General features: G+C 50.5%; 2 protein-coding genes across 4 annotated transcripts in view; one reads left to right on the top strand and one right to left on the bottom strand.

The window, feature by feature from the left end:
* The window catches only part of LOC135242284 (cytosolic carboxypeptidase 4-like), a 193227-nt gene that overhangs the window by 18570 nt on the left and 150401 nt on the right, over nt 1-24256 (top strand). Inside the window, exon 2 of the mRNA XM_064313294.1 lies at nt 22454-22517. Within this exon, the coding sequence (XP_064169364.1) occupies nt 22454-22517 (64 nt within the window). The remainder of the gene's footprint in view (nt 1-22453; nt 22518-24256) is intronic.
* LOC135242285 (kelch-like protein 25) lies at nt 1748-21606 on the bottom strand. 3 transcript variants are annotated; one of them, XM_064313297.1, is made up of 5 exons: nt 21422-21606; nt 20144-20447; nt 18520-18633; nt 14268-16105; nt 1748-2881 (listed from the first exon to the last, which is right to left on the bottom strand). In XM_064313297.1, the coding sequence occupies exons 3-4, from the start codon at nt 18581-18583 to the stop codon at nt 14289-14291; spliced, it is 1881 nt and encodes a 626-aa protein (XP_064169367.1). In that variant the 5' UTR covers nt 18584-18633; nt 20144-20447; nt 21422-21606; the 3' UTR covers nt 1748-2881; nt 14268-14288. The 3 variants fall into 3 exon arrangements, with proteins under 3 accessions (XP_064169367.1, XP_064169366.1, XP_064169368.1); XM_064313296.1 differs by lacking the exon at nt 20144-20447; XM_064313298.1 differs by lacking the exons at nt 18520-18633; nt 20144-20447.

Below are 24256 nucleotides of genomic sequence, written 5' to 3'. Positions count from 1 at the left end.
AAAAGCAGGGCCTCTAATTTTCTGCTTTCGCTCCGGCTCAACGCTCCCCCTGGAGGGGTTTCGTTTTCGATAAAGATTACCGACAGGCTCGATGCGAACCGCATCTGAATGTGTCCTTCGGTTGGACGACTAATATTCCCCTCCTCAATATTTCCGGAGGTACAGTATAGCTTCCTCACCTGTGTGCACTTTCTTCTTCTCTTGTGCTAACACTTGCGGGCAATACATTCTACTCGTACTCGCATTAAAAGGTAATGTGGTGTAAAATACAATTACGCAATTAACTGCAGATGAAATTCCAAACAGGGTTGGGTTGGCCCACATTTAGGCTCGCCAGATAATCTGAGAGCGTCGAATCCCGCTCGCTGCTATTTTTACATAATCTTGTTACTCAACGGAAATGCATTTCCATACCCTGAAAGCCGGGCCGCTTATAGCCGCATGCCGAATATTCATAATTCAGTGACTGAGTGGGAAGAGTTTGCTGGTGGGTATTTTTTTTGCTGAAAGAAGCTAAAGCCGTACGGTAAAAACATCGGTAAAATCCTAGCCTGCCATTGCTGGCGCTGGGGTGTAGTCTAACGCTGCAATTCAGGTCTCCTATCGATACAAAGCGTACGTCGCAATATCCGAAAAACATACCCTCCTTTCCTCCGCTACCACCTCCTCTCCTCCATCCCCCGGAAATCTATCTTTGGGTCCTCCCTCCCTCCAGTGTCCCAATATTTGGAGGGGACGAGTGAAGGACCACAGAAGTGGCTTCAAACTCGTCTCCTCCCCTCCTTTCCTCCACAGATTTCTGGGTAAGAGACGAGTGGTTGTGGGGGAGTGGAGGAAAGGAGGTGAGGAGCGAAAAGTAATGGACTGCACCGAAGATCTGTGGCATCCACTCCTTGGTCCTGAGGGCTTATAGATGCCACTCAACCAACAGATCCCTAAATGGTTATTCGAGTTCCTATCCAATCAGTTGAGCCAGTTAAGCAATTAAGAGCCACCTAATCAGTGGCTACAATTAAGCAATTAAGACCTGAGCAGAAGTGAAAAGAAACACATTTAGTCCCAGTACCTTGGTTATTGTTAAAGCTCTTTGGTACAAAATGCTGGTCGATGACGAACATGTTTTTACCAAAGCCACCATCAGTGTGACCTGAAGGGAATCATGGAAACTAGTGAATCTCCAATTGAGAGACTGCTCCTTTAAAAATGGTCACCGTGCTGGTTTTTGTTCCAACAAGTTACCTTAAATTTAGTTTTCTGGCACACTACACTGGTGTAGTTGAACACAGTAAAATGTTTAGGATGCACCTGCAGGCTGTAGCTGGTGGTTATACCAATGTCATATCACGATATGATTGAGCTAATTTCAGATAAAGATATTTGATCTTAAGAAATTATTTGAAAGAGCAGAAGTTGACACAAAATCCTGAAACAGATCAGCCCTTGTGCAATCCTGTCCTAATGTTTTATAATGTGCAGCTCAGGTTTTTGTAAATGTCAAAGAATCTTGTGATGCAGGCATAAGAGGCATATTATGTTAAGAGGGGAAGCAGAAATGCATAATTCACAAGGTGCCCAGCATGCTCCCTCGCTCAAAGTCATTCATTTTCACCGCTGAACAGAGTGAACTGGTGACAGTCCCCTGGCATTAGGTATTAGGCACCAGGAACTCTGTGAGCAGAGACGCTAACAAAATCTCTATGTATTTACCTCTCCGGCCCGAGTGAAAAAGAAAATGTAGAACAACAGCTTCAAAATGAGTCATTTTAATGAACCCAACCCGCTCCCCCCTGCTTAACCCAGCCCCCTAAAAACAGTGTAGAACAGTATGGGGAAATATGGGACCTTGGATCCATATCAATGTTCTTCCTTCAGTCAATAAAAACAAAAAATGCAAACAGTTTCATCAGTAGCCAGTAACAAAGCTTCAAGGGTTTCCTCATTCAACCATTTCAAATGATACATAGTGCTGAGTGCAAATCTCATATCATTAAATGCATACATTAAAATGCAAGAGAATCCTCAAAATGGGAAGGTACAGTAGAATTGTGCTGACGACCACCGCAACTATGTTGCAGAATACTTTTTTTTTTTCTCCTCCTCCACAGAATCCGATTGGATACAGGCTGCCGTGAGCTGTCTGCTCATTGGTCCAGCGCACCTGTTTCAGTCCTGCGTTAGACCCCAGTGCGAGTAGAGACTGAGTACATTTTAGCCGAGCGATCTGTGCTCCTCTCTGTGGCTTCAAAGTCCACTCGTAGTCCCGTTCCAGCCCCCCCCCCGCTTTTCCTGCACGAGTAGCTTCACGTTGGTTTATTTTTAATGCAAGGTTCAGCGATCGGAGTCGATTTGGACACGGACCCCGCTGCGGCGCAGAGTGGCGCGTCCCTGGCATTAAAAAGCCATACAAAGTCCAAGTCGTGGAAGAGTTCACTGCAAAACACAGGGGTCCAGTTAAGACTCTGAGCCCTGGAAGATTTCGGGCATTTATGCTTTCACTGCCTTTCCACTGTCACTGAAACATATACTGCAATATACACCCCCCCCCCCTTAAATTTATATTAAATTAAATTGTTAAAAATTTAAGAGGCAGAGAGAATGCAGTGGTGGGTTCAGTCTCCATGGCAACATCCGACAGTAGGCCAGAGTGTGGGTTTGGTTCTGTGCAGCAGGTGGCGCTCTTCTTGAAGTCCCTGCAATCTGTAGCTCGACCGCGCTCGAGAACAGGAAGTCTGTGTCCTAGCGAAATGCCCATCGTCCTCCCCTGGCTCGGGACCGTCCCAGGTGAAGCGACCCCGCTGTGGGTGGCGGGCGGGGTGGTGAGGAGTGGGGGGGGGGCAGGCGGTTCATCCCACAAACTACCTCCGGGAGGGACAGCGTTATTCTGTAGAGAGAAAGGAGGAAATGGTTTGAAACGCAAGCTCCGGAGTACTGGGGAAGTAAAAACCACAAGTAACATAAAACACTCTTCCTCATCCCAAAAACGAGAACCCAATACTCGCAGAAAGAACTTCAGCACTGGCTGACCGCAGCTCTTATCCTTCCAGTGAACACACAGGGTCCTGTGATCCGGCACCACGGATGGAGCATTGGGGAAATGGTGATTTAGGGCTGGGCTCAGGGTCCAGCTGAAGTACCGGTTGGGAAAACTGGGTGGGAAACACTGAAGGTCACCTTACATTCCTGGGTAAATGCTTCCAGCAGTTTGGACGTGAAGCGGATTGAGAGAGCTACTTTAGCGGTGCGCTCGTTCTGCTGCTGCTCAGTGACGCAGGCGTGAAGTTGGCGGTGTTGGCCTTTGATGACTCGCGGGCTTAAGGCGGAATAGATGACGAGCCTCGAAAGGCAGATGTGTGTGCATCCGAAACCTGGTGCGCATACACGCACGCGCACGCACACACACACAGCCTAAACCCACCTCCAAACATGAGATGACATAATGGCATGGCAAAATACAGTGATCATCAATGGCCAATTGATACAGAGCAAGGAACTTGCATTTTAAGACCATTGTCAAATTAGCTATAAGTACGCGTCTCCTACATATGCAGTATGTGGCTGTATTTGTTGCTTCGCTAAATCTGCTCTTGAAGGCTGCAGGCTGAAGGGGCCCCGCTCTTTTCTGCACTACGGGACGTCCCAGTAAAAGAACGCACAGGCTTCCTGTCTTAATGCTGTCCCTCCTGGCTCCCCCCCCCCCGCCCCCGCCCCCAGTCAGCACAGTCCATGCGGTGAAAGCCGATCCCAAAGCCCGTCCCCGCGCCCCCCTGCGGCTGACTCCTGCCCCGGCTCCCACGGCCACTGCTTGCCGCCTCCGGCAGGGCCGGCCGGGACCGGGAACCCCGTCGCTTCTGCCCTCACCCCTCGACTCCCAGCGGGGAAGCTAACCGCAGCCAGCCGCACAGGAACGCCCTCGCGTTCCACAGGGGCGGCGCCACCCCCGCTTTCCCTCAAACGAGGTTTCCCAAATACCTTGGGTCCAGGGAGGGGCTCGGCTGGATGAACATCACTGTACCCCTTACACCGATGTTCATACAAGTCCTATTAATGCACTGCACCAAGTACATGCACTGTACAAGCTGGTGTACGCACAATGCTTCCTAAACGTTACAAAACACTTTTCTTGTATATCACATTTGAACATTCATCCAGCTACATTATAATCAATATGTGTCAGAGTACAAGTACTCACACATTCTACATCATACCGTAATATAAATCTGATGTTGAAGGGCAGAATAAAAATCCATTTAACAAGCTTCTCTCCATTTCGAGTTGTAAGGAAAATCGTCTTTCACATTAAGTGGTTCCTGGACTCAAGGTGTGAGGAAGTGCAGCATACCTCCCCTGCATTGGGAAAGGGGGGGGGTGGACATGGGGGGGCGTTAGCGTGGGAGTCGTTTCTCAGCCTGCGTTTCACAGATCGTCTCTGAAAACCATAGACGCGATGCTCCGCACCAGAACACGGGCTCCGGTATGAGGGACGGAAACCTGAGCCTGTGAGATCAGATAAACGCACCGCACCGCACCGCGCACACAGGCCCGCCCGCCCCGGGCGCTTCTGTCATTAGCCCGCTAACCCTCTGCAGCTGAGGAGAGGGGGCAGGGACGTCCCCCGTCTGCTGGCGAGGTGCTTTTTTAAATTGCTTTGGACCTCTGCCTGCTTCCTTCTGAACCCCAAAAGCCCCTCTGCAAATGATGCTCTCTCATCTTCCCTCCCGCCCACTGCCTCCTCCCCGTCTCTGCTGTTCCCCTGCCGCCTCCTTCCCCTGCGCCCGTCTGCATGCCTCCACCTCCCGCCGTGTTCGAGCCGCCACCACCACCATTACCTCTGAAACGCTCCTGAGTGCTTCACTAAACCTCCATCTCTAAACTCCTCTGAATCACCTCTGCCTGCTTTACTAAACTCCCATCTCTAAACTCCTCTGAATCACCTCTGCCTGCTTTACTAAACTCCCATCTCTAAACTCCTCTGAATCACCTCTGCCTGCTTTACTAAACTCCCATCTCTAAACTCCTCTGAATCACCTCTGCCTGCTTTACTAAACTCCCATCTCTAAACTCCTCTGAATCACCTCTGCCTGCTTTACTAAACTCCCATCTCTAAACTCCTCTGAATCACCTCTGCCTGCTTTACTAAACTCCCATCTCTAAACTCCTCTGAATCACCTCTGCCTGCTTTACTAAACCTCCATCTCTAAACTCCTCTGAATCACCTCTGCCTGCTTTACTAAACTCCCATCTCTAAACTCCTCTGAATCACCTCTGCCTGCTTTACTAAACTCCCATCTCTAAACTCCTCTGAATCACCTCTGCCTGCTTTACTAAACTCCCATCTCTAAACTCCTCTGAATCACCTCTGCCTGCTTTACTAAACTCCCATCTCTAAACTCCTCTGAATCACCTCTGCCTGCTTTACTAAACTCCCATCTCTAAACTCCTCTGAATCACCTCTGCCTGCTTTACTAAACGCCCATCTCTAAACTCCCTCTGAATCACCTCTGCCTGCTTTACTAAACTCCCATCTCTAAACTCCCTCTCAATCACCTCTGCCTGCTTTACTAAACTCCCATCTCTAAACTCCTCTGAATCACCTCTGCCTGCTTTACTAAACTCCCATCTCTAAACTCCTCTGAATCACCTCTGCCTGCTTTACTAAACTCCAATCTCTAAACTCCTCTGAATCACCTCTGCCTGCTTTACTAAACTCCCATCTCTAAACTCCTCTGAATCACCTCTGCCTGCTTTACTAAACTCCCATCTCTAAACTCCTCTGAATCACCTCTGCCTGCTTTACTAAACTCCCATCTCTAAACTCCCTCTCAATCACCTCTGCCTGCTTTACTAAACCTCCATCTCTAAACTCTCTCTGAATCACCTCTGCCTGGTTTACTCAACTCCCATCTGTAATCACCTCTGACTGAATCACTAAACTCCAATCTTCAAACTCCCTCTGAATCACCTCTTCCTGGTTACCTAAACTCCCATCTCTAAACTCTTCTGAATCACCTCTTCCTGGTATACTAAACTCCCATCTGTAAACTCCTCTGAATCCCCTCTGCCTGGTTTACTAAACTTCCATCTCTAAACTCCTCTGAATCACCTCTGCCTGGGTTCACTAATCTCCCCTGAATCACCCCTGCAAATTTCAAACCTCCACACACAGCGAACACTCACCTTCCAGAGGACGGACGCCCCAGGAGCAGGCAGAGCCGCTGCATTAACGCGGACGTCCCCGCACGCTAACAGACGCGAACGAGGGGCCCCGCCCTGTTCCGCCCAGCTCCAAGGCGACGTGGCTAATCAAGCTTTAACAGGCGCATCGGGGACAGTGATGTACGACCCGCTCAATCTGCTGAGCGTGGGGGGGGGGGCGAGGGGCGAGGCAAGGGGGGGGCTTCATAAATCAAACTGCAAGCTTTTTCCCCGCCCAGCGTCGCGATCGGGGCCCTGCAAGCGCCCGCGTCCCGCCTGAGGGGGAGTGACGGACGAGGGCTAGCTGGCGGCGTAGGGATCAGAACCGCTACCCGCCGCGCGGTCTCGGAGGGGTCCCCCGCACGACGCCGCGGGGCGCGGGGAAGGGGAACGAGCGGCGGCTGCTTTTCACCTCCGCCGGATTCGGCTCGTCCCGCCACGCTCCTGTCGGAACCCGTCACGCCTCGCCCCGCTCCATCAGATGGCCGAGCCCGCGGGGGCCGGGTCTGTCACCGCTCCGCCCCCCGTCTACACGCGTCGGCAGGCTGTCAGATCTGAGGCGGGATCTCCGAGTGCTGGGGGGGGGGGGACGCTAGCACGGTTTGTGGACACTATGTTTTCGGTGAGCGGTAAAAGTACGCCTGGACGCGTCCCAAAACCACAGCGCACCCTCACTCAGACGCCTCCACCCGCCCCGCGGGGTCTAGACGGGGACGGGACGGCGGGCGGTGTTTTTGGCGGCGGTGCCAGTAAGTGATGATGCGGCGTTTCAGGAAGCGGCCGTGCGGAGCCCGCTCTGTCTGCTTGAAGGAGAGCTGGGGCCCCACGGCGCCTCCCGGGCAGCTGCCGGCCGTCACTGGGAGCCAAAAAACGCTCGGGGCCCGAGGGACGGGGTCGCCTGAGCGCGCGGGGGGGGGGGGGGGGGGGGTTTACGCAGGGAGAGTCCAACTGCGAGCTTCTGCAGTGTCCTTAGCCTCAGACTAACTCACCAGGCTGAGCACTGGCCCAAACAGGTTGCCATGGCTGTGACATCATCAATAGAGGGGAGAGTAAGAGCAGAGGAGAAAGTGACAGAACGGAGGAAAAAACAAGAGTGAGTAAGAGAGGAGAGGGAGGGAGGACTGAGGGGTGAAAAGGAAGGAGGGGGACAGAGAGGAAGAGTGAGAGGGAGGGAGCAGGCTGAGGGAGGGGAAGACTGAGAGGGAGGAGAGAGGGGAGAGAAGGAAGGAGGGGGACAGAGAGAGGAAGACTGAGAGGGAGGAGAGGGGGACTGGGGGAGGAGAGAGGGGAAGAGTGAGAGGGACTGAGGGAGGAGAGAGGGGAGAGAAGGAAGGAGGGGGACTGAGAGAGAGGAAGACAGAGGGAGGAGAGAGGGGAGAGAAGGAAGGAGGGGGACTGAGGAAGAGTGAGAGGGAGGAGAGAGGGGTGAAAAGGAAGGAGGGGGACTGAGAGAGAGGAAGACTGAGAGGGAGGAGAGAGGGGGACTGGGGGAGGAGAGGGGGGAAGAGTGAGAGGGACTGAGGGAGGAGAGAGGGGAGAGAAGGAAGGAGGGGGACTGAGAGAGAGGAAGACTGAGAGGGAGGAGAGAGGGGAGAGAAGGAAGGAGGGGGACTGAGGAAGAGTGAGAGGGAGGAGAGAGGGGTGAAAAGGAAGGAGGGGGACTGAGAGAGAGGAAGACTGAGAGGGAGGAGAGAGGGGACTGGGGGAGGAGAGGGGGGAAGAGTGAGAGGGACTGAGGGAGGAGAGAGGGGAGAGAAGGAAGGAGGGGGACAGAGAGAGAGGAAGACTGAGAGGGAGGAGAGAGGGGATTTGGTGCTGAGGAGGCGGGGCAGTAATTGGCTGCTTTTGCATGGCCCCGGGCAGGTTTAAGGAGGAAATTACCTGGATTAGCGTCTCTCAAAGCTGCCTCATCAGCATGCGCTACGCAGACGGGCAGAGCAGGGCTCTAACTCCCATACCCAGGGCACGCCGCCCCAGCCACCCTTCCGGAAGCTTCCGCGGTGCAGAACCGCTTTCGGGACGCAGCGGACATCAAAATAACAAAATAACTTTGCTTCTCTCGGACGCTTCCGGAAAAACGTGTAAGAGCGGCGAACCTCGTCTCGCGCCCCAGACCGGGGAAATAAACAAAGCCCCCGAATAAGTGTGACTGCGCGTAACAGCGACACCCGCGCCATCTCAGCGACACCTGCACCATCTCCCCTAGCATAGCGCCCTGCTCAGCGTAACACCCGTCTCCCGCTCCGGCATCACTACAGAATAAAGAAAATGCAAAACTATTTTTGGATTTCTCTTGTTGTTGTTCCAGAGCAAACATGTTTACCTCGGTGAGACTCCCACAGGATCGGGGGATTTGCTCATTTCGGTACAAACGTGCTCTTTATTTCAAGCTTTGAACCATGTCTGTGCTGTATATGATTTTGGAGATAATGGGGTTTATTTTTAGACGGGGGGGGATTTTTTGTGGGGGGTTAAACGGCGCTTTGATAGAAAACCGCAGCTAAGCCGTCACCAGGCTGTGGGACTAGGCTAGACCAACGGCCGCTCTGGCGCGGTGGGTCACACAGTTAGCCCCGACGGACAAGCCCAGTCACACCCCCTACGTCCCGTGACGGTGAACAGCATCTGGCACGCCTCCCCTTACCGCAGGGGTGCACAACAAGGGCCAATCCATTTCAGGATTTTGTGCGGACATTCGCCAACATTTATTTAATTAGCCCAATCATATCTTGATCTGACGTGTATAAGCACCAGCTACAGCCGCAGACTGCAAGTGTATCCTAGAGCTTGTACTGTGCTCAAGTACAGGACTGAAGCAGTGTAGTGTACAGAATGGTAAAAAATGGTAACCGGTTGGAACAAAAACCAGCGCACAGATCGGCCCTCCAGGACCGGAGTTGTGCACCCCTGCCTTAGCGCCTGCCGAACGGCGTACGGAGAACCGCGAGCGCGGCTAGCGTGGGGCCGCTCTGAAAACAAGCCGCTCCCCCCCCCCCCCGGGCGGCACGGTTAGCCTCCGGAGGCGCGGGTCCGAGCGGACGCTAATTCTCACGCGCTCGATGGCAACCTCCTCAGGAGCGCCTCGGTGATTAAAGACTGAAGGAACGCGGACAGGAAGCGCGGCGAGACAAAGGAGCGGAGCAACAGCTAAACAAAGAAACTCAGGACCCAGACGCCCTGCGGTAGTGCTCCGGTAACTATGGCAACGATTCAGGACTCCTGCTGAATCAGAAGAAATGTGTTTTGTCCCTCCCCCCGCCCGCCCCCCCTCAACATTCCAAGCCGCAGTTTCTTAACTGTATTGTGAAAACGTTGAGGAGTTATGTACGCGTGTGAATAGAACCTAGTGGGCCCAGCCAGTGTACAAACACACCATTTTCCCCCAATACTGAGTAGGAGCCAGGCTCACTGATCCAGGAACAGCTTGACCAGGTTCCCGCCGTACCTGTTGAAAGTGAACTGTGATTCGCTGGCCTCACCACCCATCCACCGCTGGTAACTAGCTCAGTTTGTGCAGGCTAGTGAACTCATATTGCAAATATGAGTCAATGAAGCGGAACAGCTGAATAAGCAGCTAAAACAGGATGGGAGGTAACGGTGACACCTGCGGTATCACCCCTGTAGCCTAGCGCCCTGCTCAGCGTAGCGCTGCTGCGTCTCCCCTGTCAGGCTGAGAGAGCTCTCTGCTCCAGCAGCAGAGGCTGCGCCTTGTTCTTGGGTACGGAGAGTCCCGGGGAGGTGCTGATGGCGGGGTGACATTGCGGCGCGCCGGCCGAGCGACCCGGCCGTCTCCGTGGCGGGAGAACCCCCCGTGGCGCTCGTCGCAGACCCGTCTGCTGCCCTCCCCCTCCTCCCACCCTTTAAAAGCTCAGGGCTGGGACTCTGCCTGACCTCAGTCTGTGTGTAAGCAGACGGCATGCTTCACTGCTGCCTAATGCTGCGGCCAGGACCGGAGGATCACCCCCCCCCCCCCCTCCCCCTCTGATCAGGGGGACTGTAATGAAAATCCCACCGGCTCCAGTCATCCATGAGTGGGAAGAGGGGGCGAAGCTTGGGCAAGGCCCAAAAAACACACGCTTTTTTCCCTGCTTTTTCCCCAGTCTATTAGAAAGGCAAAGGGCGTGGAAGCTAAAACTGTTTGCGTAAACTCTGCTGTATTAATGAGGAACATCCAGAACCTCTCCTGGATGGTACATGCGCGCGCACACACACACACACACACACACACACGCAGCAGTTGTGAAACGGTGTGTATGAAAGCGCTGCATGTTGATCTCGCTGCGTCCATCACTCCTCCCACCGAACAGCTGCGGTGCGGGCAAAAGCCCAAACCCTACCGGCAACACGACCTTTATCCCACAGTAACCTTACCAACGTCCTGCTGAACCTTCAAACCACTAAAACCAAGGCCAACACCTTGCTGGCAACACAAACCAACCTACCGGGACTTTCAACTTTTAAAATCAGAGTCAAACAAAGTACCACAAACACCACCTTTGAACCATGAAAACACAGGAAACGTGATTCATTTGGGATCACAGATTGTGCCTCTCAGTTCCAGGAGAGCCTGATTGCCTCTGACATCTGGTAACCTGCAGACGTGACGTACCGCTGAGAGGAGCCAACGTTCGGGTGAGACGAGGCCAGTCGTGTCTCAATGCTGCGATGAATCTGCAGCTGAACCCCGAGCACGAGGTCAGGAGAGGAGCGAGGACAAGCCGTCATCCACTTAGGGAGAGAGAGATGGAGAGAGAGATGGAGAGAGGGAGGATGTAGGATGGCACGAGGGAGGACCAGAGAAAGGAACTGCACTTGAGCCTCAAAGTGCCTCCAGGGCTTAGGAACTCAGTATTACACACGCCCTTTGCTTCCAGTTGCGCTAAAGTTTTTCTGCAATTCGGGTGCAAAGGCCACAACTCCTACCCCTGCTGAGGACACGGAGGAAACGGGCTGGTTCTTGTCCCTTATGTGGGTCTACAAGGACAAAGACTTTCACCAGCAAGGGAATGCCTGTCATCCACAGAACGCACGATAAGTGTTACCGTCAGGGGCCTGAACTTGAAGTAAATTAAATTATGGTTAATAACGGCCCCAATCTAGAACGCTTCTGCTGCGTCCTGCACATCTTTAAAAAAAAAAAACTTATTTCCCAATTCCGCGGATGACCACAGATGACGAAATCTGTCTGTCAGGCTAACTGCCCCCCCCTCACCCTCCTCCTTAGACATCATCCGTTACGTAACCAAAGTCATCTCTGTGTTAAACCAAAACACAATATTTAAATAAGGTTCAATCAGGTTGTCTTGAAGCATCCATTAAAACCGAACAGCCGTGTAGCTCTTGACAGGACAAGGAATCGGGATGGTTAGCTTCTGCCCTGATCCACATGAACTCAGTCACTTTTGTTCCAAGTGAACGTGAACTCCAGAACAGCTGGCTCTTAGTCCTGCTGGCTGTCAACCGGACCATCATTAGAGATGGGTATTGTTTAGATTTTGCAGATACTGATGCTGAAATGATACTTTTATATATTCTTTATTTTTTTCTAAAGATTTCATCACCTCCCCCCCCCCCCCCTTCCTCAACCCAAACTCAGCTGAACCTGTTGATCGCCCCTCCTCAGCACGTCCGCACCCACACCTCCAAGCACAGCGTGAATCTGCAGTCCTTTCTGTGTATGTACCTCAGTGGAGGAAAAAAATATCACTCGCACATTAAAGTGAGAAAACAAAATAATTCTGTCCTTTCGCTGCAGTGTTCTTAACCTCTCATGAATACTGATGAGTGAGTGAATATTGGGGGGCAAAGGGGGGGTCAATTAAAGCAACTGAAAGCAGACCCAAGTAATCAATTTGGCAAATATTTGAATGTAGTACTCTGTTCCATTCCTCCATCGTGTTCCCAATATGAGAGACCGATGAGGCTGAAACTGTATCCAGCTCGGATGGGACGCGTGCCTGGTAGCCATTTGGAGAATGAGAAGGGAGGACAGCCATCCCATTGTTACATTCCATTATTACACATGCATCTGTCAGGCTGGGAAGCCAAGGCACGTACGTCTTTATCCCAGACCCTTCATTTGGTTCTGAACTCAGAATGTTCCAGAAAATTTAAATAACTTTTTTTTTTTTTTCTTCTCCCTTCTCCGGGCCAGGACAATAAAATAATGTGCGCATGGTTAGTCCAGTGCTGCAAAAATAACAGCTGTGCGTGTGCTTGTGTGTGTGCGTTTGTGTGTCACAGTTCAAGGTGTGTAGCTCAAGCTGCCAGACCCTCGATGAACAACCCCCTGTGAATTAAGAACTGGATGACCCCCCCCCACCTCCCCCAGACCCCCTCCAGTGGACTGCTGAGGGTGATTAAATATTTATCTGTGGAAACCAGATTCCCGGGCTTTTGCATTGGCACACAAGCCGTATTCACCAGAACCTGAGCTGAGGAGTTGACTCCTGCCAACAGAGTTCTTTAAAGATGTAGCCACTGCAGGGACAGGGCAGGACGGTCCCCCTGCTGTGTTGCCATGACAGCCGACCCCCACCCCCCCCCCACCACCTCCCCTCCTTTCCTCCCGCCCCATCTGTACCCAGAGTGGGGCTTTCTGACCGCACGCCATCACAGGGATTTGCACCGCATTGCTTGGGTCACCTGGTCTGGGGAAGCAGGGTCTGTGACGGGAGGGGGAGGGGGGAGGAGGAGGGGTGGGGGGTGTTTGGGCATTCGGAAAGGGCCGCTTCACTTCACGACTCCCCTGCCAGTGAATGCTGCATAGATGCAATGATTTATAGGCACACTGTTTGAGCGGAAAATGCTAATCGTCCACTCGGACGTTCGGTGCCAAACAATTACTCTTCGCTCGGTTTCGGTTTTTCATCAGTTTGAATGAAATTCAAACTGTCAGCTGCCCTGTGGAAACGGAAGTTTAAAAAAAAAAACACACAGTGGACAGCGGCCAACGGCTTCAAACCCTCCCAGCTGTAATGGGAGCTAATGTCTTTTTAAAGCGCACCCAGAGCTGGATGCGGTACTTACTTAGGCCCCACTTATAATTCAATTACGGGAACAAACAATGCGTTTTAACCAACCCGTGTCACGCCAAGGGCCCGAAAATAGCCCGTCGAACCCACGCGGCCCCACGCTTCCGAACAGGAGCCGCCCGGATTAATAATTGAAGCCACCGGAGGAAAACAAAGTGTACAGAGCCCCGCCCCCTTCCTCCCCTCCAACAAATGACGTCTTTTAGACGTGAGGGAGAGAGGAGAGAGAGAGACGGGTGTCCATCTTCTCTATGAATCCCACTGTGCCCATTAGAGTGACACACTAGGCCTACAAGCTCTGCTTGCTCATGAGGTAATAGGCAATTGAGTGAAAACCCTGTAATGCAGATCACAAATCAATGCTGATGGAGCTCGCTCGCGAGCCAAAAGGGTACGCTGCATTGATCCGAGCTGGGAGGGGGGGCGCTTTTGTTTGGGAGGGGGGGGTTGAGTCTTTCCCTGAGAGTATGTGCACAGACCCTTGGGAGTGTTGGGCCTTTTCTGACGCACAGCTTGTTCCTCTCTTACGCAGCAGGGACAGTAATGGGTATAGACGGGCTGCTGGAGGCCTGCTCTCATCCTCAAACGCTCACGTTCCTGACCCGGCTCCCCCCAGAGCTCACGCCTTTCTCTCGCTTCCTGAACACCAGATGGCCTCGTACCCCCCACTTTCTTCTTCTCTTTTTTTTTTTAAAGCGAATCCCAGCGTTCTGCTCTGGGATTCGAAGAAGAGAGGACTCCTAGACTAGAGGAGCTTGGTAATCTGGCATCAGCTGAAGTCGACAAACGTCGGCCTGCACGGAGCGCGCTCGCCCCGCGAACGGCAGGGGAATACCCGCGCTACCGGAGCGTCCGCCACTTCCTCTTCCACCGACGTCCGCCGATCGCTCTGAGCCCCTAAGTGCTTGCGCAATAAAAAAAAACAAAAAAAAACACCCGCGATCGATACACACCTGGGCTTCAAAGGCAACGGAAACGCTTCCCGCTCTTTGGAGTCAGACCTCTTAAGAGCGAAGCGGGGGACAGGAAGGCGGGGCTTACCCAGAGGAAGCGGGCGGGCCGTCAGGCGGGCAGGTGCTTCCAGGTGCTGACGAAGGCGGTGGGGATGAGCGAGTAAGGCACGGTGGTGATGCTGCTCCAGCTGTCGGAGGCCGGGTCGTAGCAGTCGAGCGTCTTGCAGCGCTGCGCGCCGAAGTAGCCGCCCACCACGTAGAGCCGGTTGCCCGAGGCCACGGCGTGGCAGCTCATGCGCTTGGACGTCATGTCGCCCACGCGCGTCCACTGGTTGCTCTCGCAGTCGAAGCGGTAGGCCGAGGCGGCGGTGAACTCCGTGTCGCCGCCCATGATGAAGACCTGGCTGCCCAGCACGGCGGCGGCCGTGTAGCGCCAGGGCTGCGGGCACTCGGCCGCCACGGCCCAGCGGTCCTCGCCGGGGTCGTAGCGCTGCACCTTGGACGCCTTCTCCCGGCGGACGGTGGAGCCGCCGAAGACGAAGAGCTTGAGCCGGGCGCTGACCACGGCGGCGTTGCTCACGCCGTCGCGCAGCGGCGCCGTCATGGCCCACTTGTTGGTGAGCGGGTCGTAGCGCTCCACCTGCTTGAGCGAGACGGACGGCGAGGCCGGGAAGACGCCCGCCACGGCCGTGTGCCCGCCCACCACGTACAGCGCGTTCCCCAGCTCGGCCGAGCCGTGCCCGAAGCGGGCGATCAGCATGGGCGCGCCCTTGGCCCACTCCTCGTGCACCGTGTCGTACACCCACACGTCCTTGGACACGCCGTTCTCCGAGCCCCGCCCGCCCGTCACGTACACCTTGCACCCGATGGCGCAGGCGCTGAACTCCTTCCTGGGGCTGGGCAGGTCCGACTTGGGGATGATCTCCTTGGCCTTGTGGTCCACCTGGTAGATCTTGTCGCACATGAAGGTCTGGCCGCCCAGGATGAGGAGGGCGTGGCCGGCCTTGCGGGGCCGGGCGCAGGGGGCGGTGACCACGCCGTCGTTCTGCAGGATCCTCTTCTTGCACTGCATGGCCTCCTCCACCACGCGCGCGCTCCGCTCGTCGGCCGCCACCAGCTCCTCGCGGGCCACCGCCTCCACCAGGCAGGCCGAGGGCAGCAGGGCCAGCCGCACGCCCCGCAGGAGCTCGGCCAGGTGGCCCCGCCGCCCGTCCAGGTCGTGGCGCACCCAGCGCACCACGGCGTCGAACACCACGCGCTCGTCCTCGATCTCCAGCTCGTCGCTGAGGATCAGGTCCAGCAGCTTGTCCTTGGAGAGGCCGTGGAAGTCCTCGGTGTCCCTGACCGACTCGAAGTGCAGCAGGCACATCCTCCAGGAGAGCTCGTAGAGCCGCTTGCACTGGTGCGCGTCCGACAGCAGCATCATGCCCAGGCAGTTGGAGGGGTGCAGGTTCCTCTCCAGGAACTCGGCGGCGGCGTCGCGGACGTCGTGGAACTGGAGCATGTCGGCGGCCTCCAGCAGCGACTCGGCGTTCTCCTCGTTGATGACCAGGCGCGAGGAGTAGGCGAAGTCCAGCAGCAGCTCCAGCACCTCGGGGTGCACCGAGTCGCGGAAGTTGACCTCGTCGTCCACGCTCTCGCGCAGGCCGCCGCTGAACATGGCCTCGAAGTAGCGGCTGCAGGCGGCCAGCACGGCGCGGTGGCAGGGGAAGGGCCGGGCGCCCGCCCACAGCGTCACGTCGGTGAACATGCGCTGCTTGCGCAGCGCGTTGAGGTGCGTCAGCACGCTGTCCGGGTGCGAGGGCTTGTGGAAGAGCGAGATGTTCATGGGGCCCGTGCTGGCGCGCGACTTGCGGTTCTCGTGCACGCTCACCGACATCGTCTCGGAGACGGCCTCCGGCGGTTCGCTCGCGCCCAGTTCTCTAACTGAGAAAGAAGAGGGACAAAGAGAGTGGGAAAAGACAAATCCGGTGTTAAGATTCTCATGGCAAACAAGCTAATGAGTAGCTACATACAGTCCTTCAAAATGGCCGACGGTGAAGATGTACAAATGTTGAACGCAGCAACATTTCTCAATCCAGGCTTTTGTGAACATGCAGCCAAGCACTCCTTCAATTTTAACCACCGGTACCGAGCCAAACATAACTTCAACGATGAGCCATTCCACAGTTTTATCTAGGAAAGGGTATTCTAACCAATGGAGAAAGATTTGTGCTGTCTTGACAAGACTAAGGAACCAACCAGTTTTAATGTCACCTTCTGATGAGGAAAAAATGGCAGTTGTGTGTTCAATCTGATGGTGTATTTTGTGAATTATAGAATAACTTTTGACTTTTGGGTTGACATTTGGTTTTCCTGACAGCGCCGTAATTCCATTGTCCAATACTATGAATGTTTACATGAATTTTATTCACAAATGAGTCAGTTAAGAAGTATAATTTCTAACAGCCTCAAAATGTATTCATTATGGCTAACGGTGTTAATTAGCATTTTAAAATTGGTCATTAACCACACTAATGAATTTGTATTTTAATGGTAATGCACATTAATCTACAATTCACAAAATGACATTCATTACTTCAAAAAATGTACAGATCCATAGACAAACCTAAACTGATCACAACTCAAATCGCAAACATCATGAACCACCCAATTGTTTACATTTTTTTAGCTTCTAATTTCTGTTCAGAAGCCACAATATCAAATTGAGATTGGATTTTAAAAGGTTTGAGACAAGAGTTTTGGACAAGAGGCTTGGACAGACTGAAATTTGAGTTAAATTTTCAGAAGCGGTGGCATAGCAGGGAAGCACTGCTGATACCTTATGCCAAATGATGATTCAGCACTCCTCTAAGGAAAAAAAAATTAATTTAATAAGATGAGATGAGATCATTTTTTTGCAGATAGGCTAAAACAAATTGGATCAGAACATAAATTGCCTGTTCAAAGAAGCCCTGGGCACTCCTGAGCATGCTCAGTCGACTGCTGCTAGAAGCGCACCGCTACAGAATTAACCGTTCCGTGGCAGATCCCACAATGCACCCTTTGGCTTAAGGACTACAAAGTTTCAAAGCCAGCTCTGAGCGACATTCATCGCAAATGTAATTAACCAGCGAATCTCTTTCTGTCTGGACTTTTAATTAGCCTTTTTTTTTTACACGTACAAAGTCTATGAGTCTACAGTTTACCTCCGAAAGGGTGCTGGCATATCCTGGTCTGATGTAATGACCCCCCCCCCCCCACCTCCATGTATAATTACGGCAATTGAATCGCACAGGCGAAAAATAAAGTGCACGTGGGAAAGGCAATTACAGCCAATTTGGAGGATGCTGGCGTGTCATTTTCAGCACTTAGCCTGCCTCTCCGAAAGACGAGAAGCCGCCTGGTGCCAAGGCAGCCGCTCTGCGCTGAAACGCACCCTCTCCCGGCTCTGGAGCCGGCCCGAGGCCATCCGAGAGCCACGTTACACTGAGACACCCAAATAAAAACCCCATCATCCACGGCTTCCAAGAGATTTTTTTTTTTTTTGCGCACAAGAACTTCAGCCATAATTCCCTATGGCATGGCGACAGATGAACCACATACCGTACCGTTCGTCACAAAGTTTGTCATTGCAGAAATTAAAAATTATCTCTCGCCGAATGCTTTCTTTTTTAACTGAGCTACAAAATTTAAACAACTCTTGTCGACTTATTGCCTTTTGTCAGGGTTTAAGTTTGAAAAATGCTCAGTAAAACCTTTTACGATCTAAAGATGAAATTTTTTCCGCATCCTACCTGCATCAGTGAAATGTTGCTGCATCCTGATGCCAACCTTTTACACCCTGCCTGTGAAATATCCCCATTTATCTTACTGGTCTTTGGATAAAAGCGTCTGCTGAATAAATGTAATGTAATGTAGGATGTAGCCTAATGTCTTGTAACACTTAGGCTATCCCCATGCAACAGCAAATAATCCAAAATCTCATGTGGAACTGACTTCTGTGCCTTCCAGGCCCAGAACAACAGAGGCCATTTCATCCAGCACGTTTTAAAGGGGTGGAAAAGTTTGCTGGCTTTCAGCAAGGGATGCATGCAGCCCAATGTCCCCCCCCCCCCATAAGGGTGGGGTTAGCGTTATGGGAGGGGATACTTGGGGGGGGGGGATTTCACAGATTACACAGGGGCGGTGACAATGGTGACCCCCTTACGACATGGTCATTCACAAAACATGGTCGGGGTGCAAACGGAAGCAGATACAGGGGTGTGGATGCAGGGTGGGGGGCGGGGTTCAGTGCAGGGTAGGGCAGAGTCACACGGTGGGTATGTGGGAGGAGATAGCTATCGTCCTGCACCACTTACGCCGACAGAAACAGCTGACCCAGGCGCAGGCACTGACAGTGAGGAGATGGGGAGGGGTCTGCATCTGTTCCCGCAGAGCGCCCTCTGCTGGCCCGGGGGTGATACTGCTGTCTTCTGAGAGGGAAATAAAACACATGCTCACTCGCACAGATCTCCGCTTGTGCTCGGCAATGCTCAGCATGCAATTCCTGTACGCCTAAACACACTGTCTTCACAAGGTCTGGCCAACCATGACCACTTCCGCCACTGAATTCAGCTTCAACTGCTTTTCACAAACGGGTCTTCTGTAGATGACACAGTTGGCGGCCAATTAACAGTGTGGTACGGTTAGGAGAGTTAAGTCTCATTGATTCTTCCCATAGCTTGGGGCGTGTCCTATGGTCACATGACTCCACAAGACTGCACAGTGTGCTCCAAACAATACCAAATCATTCCCTGTTACCTAAACGTCCGATTCCCACACACATTCACACGCGAAAGATGCCTTTAAACTGAATCATTTCTAGGCAACCTGACGCGTGGGCCGCCCAAACCGGGGTCTCTTCTTTCAGCCTCTTTTACTGTAAAATCTTTCTGTCCCTCAAAAACTAAAGGCCCCTCCAGGTGCCCCCTCTGCACCCCCTGCCCGCCCACCTTTGATGCAGAGTTTTGGTGTTCTGGTGCCTCTCCACCATCCTAAAATCTCACGGGCTGGCTCCTTTTCAGTGCCCTCCAAACCTGGCCAACTTTTCACACCGTTTGCAACACTGAAGGGATCACCAGCTGGCACGCAGTCTGTCTTCATAATTAAGAGCTTCCATCAACCCGCAGGAGCCGGAGGAAAGGGCCAACGCAGACGAATCGGTGTCTTTGAAACTGCGGCTCCTGTTTGGCCACACATCCCCCCCACCCAAGGTGCCTGGCTCCCCACTTTAATAACGAAAGCTAGAAAGGGGCACCAGGGACTGGCTGGCTAACTGTTAAAGATAGTGTGTGTGTGTGTGTGGGGGGGGGGGGAGAGCCTTTCATGTTTGGGAAACAACTGTCACACTTGGCCACCTCTCTTTATTAGAGAGAGAGACAGAGAGAGAGAGTGCCATTAGTAGCCTTACTGTCTGACTAACAGCAGAGAACAGACTGCTCCCAGCCTCTCCTCCCCTACCTGACACTGAGAGGAACTGCTCTTCATGCGCAGTTTAATTTCAAAGCATGCATGCAAGTGCAAATACTGGTGGTTTTATTTTTTTTTTATTTTTTAGAGTGACTCCTCAGAATACTTAAAGGCAGTAATACTTCGGATTTTGTGTATTCTGCAACTGGAGAATACATGTGCATGCAAACACCGGCTGTTTCATTGAACAAGTAATGTTCCCTTTTAGGATGCTAACTGTGCAAAGAATGGTTTGTTAACCTGATGGCCTCTGGCCAATGGTAGTTCCATAAATGACTCTCCAATCAAAGCTCCTTGTACATTCATAAGATTGGACACAGACTGTTACAGCAGGGGTGCTTTAAAAAAATAAATAACAAATAAGAATAATAAAATAAAAATAGGTTCGGTTTTACCCACTCAAATGACACAAAATCGGTGCTGTCATTTTTCTGCACAAGCTTTACTTTTATGTAGAAGAAAAGGTCTGCTCACAATTAGACATTGCTTCTGGCGGCGTGTTTTTAGAAAACAATTCCTCATGCCCGAAACGTTGACAAGTATACACCAGATCGGTTTGCTTTCCGAAGATAGTTTTCAGTTTCTGGCATGTAGTCATCAAATCCTGGAAGGCTGTCAAAATGCCGGAGCTTTCACATCCGCCTCTCTGCGGCGTTGTGCACTCAGAACCTGACGGCTCCGGAGAAACACTTTTTCCGTGACAGGGAAGACTTCCCGCTCTGCATTTTGAACGAAACTGGCTTCTACAATTAGCAGCATACTCTGCCAACAATGGTGTCTGTGTCAAACCACAAAATTCTAGTCATTCCAATATTCATTTACCAATTAATGCTCCCACAAACGAGCCAACACTTACGACTACATGAGACTTGTGGTTAGTTTCAACAACAGTTAGAGGTAGTTCTATCATTAAAACGTTTTAGAACAGCAAAGTATGCTACCAAATAAATTTGGCAGAACTTTAAAGTTTGGTTAAAAGTGCAACTTATTGGCACGGGACTGAAATTCCATTGTTCCATTGCACGCGCAGAACGTGAGAACTGCTGCACATAAACCAACGTAGTAATACTCAATGCGCGGATACCCACGGAATATACTGGAATAAACCAGAATAACGTTTTAAATTAAGACCGTTGACTCTTCATTTAAAAAGCTGCTCACATCTATAGAACCGTATTGGCACAGATGACTTCTATAAACAGTTTGACAACTTTAAGCAAACATTCCAACATGGTTAAGGTAGCACACAAAACACGTCAATTAAATGAAGACTACCGGCTAGAATCACTGAAATCAAACTCACAAGCTGTACCCCACTAGCCAACTATTAAAAGTCGTCCATATCGGAAACTACTGCAAAACCAGGCAGTCTAGCTAGTAAGTAGTCTATGTTTTAATGTCAAGCTTCGCTTCTAGCTAATAAGCGACACAACTCAAGATTAGCTTCAGCAGAAAACACGCAAGGTGGCAGGAATATACGCCTTTATAGTATTTACTGAGCGCTGATTACAAATAAACTGTTGTTTGAGACAAATTAGCCCCTGTAGAAGTTAAGTCAACAAGCGAACCAACACCTTTTCAAATTTGTTTTTCCAAGTTCTAGGCACCTTGCCAGCTAACGTTAGCTAATAAAATTGTCAGCAAATCTTCACAACAGCGAAGTAACTAGCGAGCTAATCAATACGGACAAACTCCAATCAACGTTGATTACAAAACTGGTGAGTAAATATTTGTCTAATGTATCATACTTACACTGTTGAATATGTGCTAAATGGTTATCCAGTCAGTCTGTAGTTGTCTCGAAAATCGCAACATAATTTCACTTAATCGCGTAGTAATCCTGTCGTTACTTCGTTTTTACTGCCTAGCGTCTGTTGCCTTGAAAAAAATATATGAAGACCGTCTGCAAATCTGGGCACGAAAGCAATTGACATGTGATTGGCGCATTTCCTGTCCTATCGAGTGTACCACGATAATGCAAATATGTATGTTGTACCCAATAGGGAAATGTATTCCTGATTTTTGGGCGTTACCTAAAATAAAGTGACCAATCAGTGTGAAACATTACAATGAGCAGGGCGGGATAAATTCGATGAGCGACGAAAACACAACAAGAGAGAACTGATAAAATTTTGCAGTGGAATTTCATTTCCGATTTTACGACTTTTTTCATTGGTTACTATCAATGAAAAGACTATTAAAAAAAAAAAAACAGTGTTCACACGTTATTATTTGCTACAGTGGTGTATAAAAAATAGAAATACCCAATTTCAAGCGGGAAATATAAGATGGATATAGGTTATTTGATGGTCAATTAATTCTGTTGTTCGTAGGCCTGTATCATATTTTCACAAATGTTTTTAATGCTCAGCTGTATTTGAGAAATGCAAATTCCCCAGAATGTTACTTTTGCTGATATATAGTGCCATCTAGTGATAAAAGAATAAAAGTGCAAAAAAATTATATTCATTTTTTTCTGTACAGTTGCACTGTCAGCAAGTCGATCAAAAGGGCCAAGATGTACACTACTGAATGTTTAAAATCCTAGTCATGTATCAAGATGCGCATTTCCCCCTAGGGTAAGTGATAGCTGACATTTTCAGTGTCGAAAGGCAAGATGAGGACAACCTCACCTTAACTTACCGAAGGCTGGTTGAGGGTAATAGGAGTATAGAGGTTTTCTTTTGGGGGGGCTCAGCCATTAACAGCATTGCTTAAACAGGGAGCCATGTGGTTTTTACATCTTAACTCCTGAGCTCCGTTGACTGAATGTCTGTCCTCCAGGGAACGCCAGGTCCGGGCAGGGCGGCAGGAGAGGAGAGAGCCGCTGGTCCAACGTGGCATGCAGGTGAGGACATTATACGTCATCCTAGATAAGAACGTCTGCAAAGTGAGCGTAATGTAATGCATCCTGACGGAAGAGCAGCAAGCGAGGTGTGACACTGCTGCAATTAAAAGGACCTCTAAACATATAAAAGGAAATACACGAATGCCTGAACAAGCTGAGGTCAGGGATGGCCCCCCTGTAGTATCTGCATGCAAGCAACAAAGGGATGGGAAAACATTTTGTATGTATGTATGTAAATGAGGTACGTATGTATATATGTATGTATGTATGTATGTAATTTTGTCGCAAGACACAGAATAACACTCAGTCAAACTTAACTATTAACTACAATCAAAATTATGGTGGTGTTGGTTGCTCTACAGGTAGCTTGGAAGGATAAATCATACAGACATGTAAGCAGCCCATGTTATATATGAAGTACATATAGGCAAATGCATGTTTTAAATATGTACTATCAATTACTCCCCATCCTTTAATATACAGCCAATGGTTAATTATTTACCATGTAAGCTGTGTGGAAACAGGGGCGGATCACACTTGTAGCTGTCGGCACTTTTATTCTGATAAAGCAGTGACGGTGTCTTTATTGGTTTATTGGGTAATTCTGTGGAGGTTGTCAGAGTGGAACAGTCAGGCATAAGGTTAATCCATTAGATCAGTGATGAATTAAGAGGTCTGTCTTTTCAGCGGAGCAAATTGACTTTTAATGATGGTCACAGAGATTAATATGAATTTCAAGGGAAGAGAGTGGCAGAACGTAAAAACAGGCAGACAAAAGGACTTAATGGGGTGACACTTTCCCCCCACAATACTCACTTTGTTCATCTTTTTTCTTTTTTTCACCCCCTCTGTAAACGACATTCACACCATAAAATGAGAAATTTGTGAACATTACCGAAAACAGGACACCCATACTGTACGGTTTAACCCTTAGCAAGCTAGCAACTCTGGTGATATTCACAGTGGTCATACTACCTACGTTTTAATCTCGCTCCGTAATGGCAGACATTTTGTAACTGTGTACTGGGATGGGGATGGGGTGGGTGGGGGGGGGGGGGCTCTGATATGACTGAGGGGAGATATTCAATTTTAGAGCCGCTTTCCTGCGCCAGAGGTGATTTGGTTTCTCCGTTCATTACCGCTAGGATTGGTCTCATTAAAAGCTGCTTATGATCCCCGTCAGCTTGAATCTGAATGTATCTGCCAAAGTCGCTCAGGACAACACTGTCCAAAACAAACATGGAAATACATTTGTTCGCCCTCTCCGTAATGGGGAAGGGCATTTAATAATTGGGAGGATATTTAGCCACGCAATAATAAAGCACAGTTTGGCCACGCTCAATTATGGTTTACTACGTATGAATCGAGACGCATCAAATGTTATGCCCCGCAATAAATTGTTATTATTCGTAATTAAGAATGGCAGAAATGCCTTGGCTCGTGGACATGCGGTTAATGAATTTTCTTTCATTATTATGAAGTGCATTCAACCATGAAATGGCTGATCAATACCTGCCATTCTGTAAAAACATAAAGGGAAAAAAAAAAAACTTAGCAATGAATTGAAAGCTTAAGACCTTCAGTGGAAGCTAATGTAAATTTCAAGAAGCAAGCTACAGGGAAAAAAAAGACATTAGTGTAAGATGGACCTCTCTGACAAGCTCAACAAATTATTGTAGTATCAACGTAAACTCACCAGGGGGCAGAAGAGGTTTAAGTTTCACTAAGACTTGCCAGCA

The sequence above is a fragment of the Anguilla rostrata genome, chromosome 16 (assembly GCF_018555375.3).
Source record: "Anguilla rostrata isolate EN2019 chromosome 16, ASM1855537v3, whole genome shotgun sequence".
NCBI classification, from domain to species: Eukaryota; Metazoa; Chordata; class Actinopteri; order Anguilliformes; family Anguillidae; genus Anguilla; species Anguilla rostrata.
Note: the sequence above shows the minus strand (reverse complement) of the source record. Positions and strands in the feature narration are given on the sequence as shown.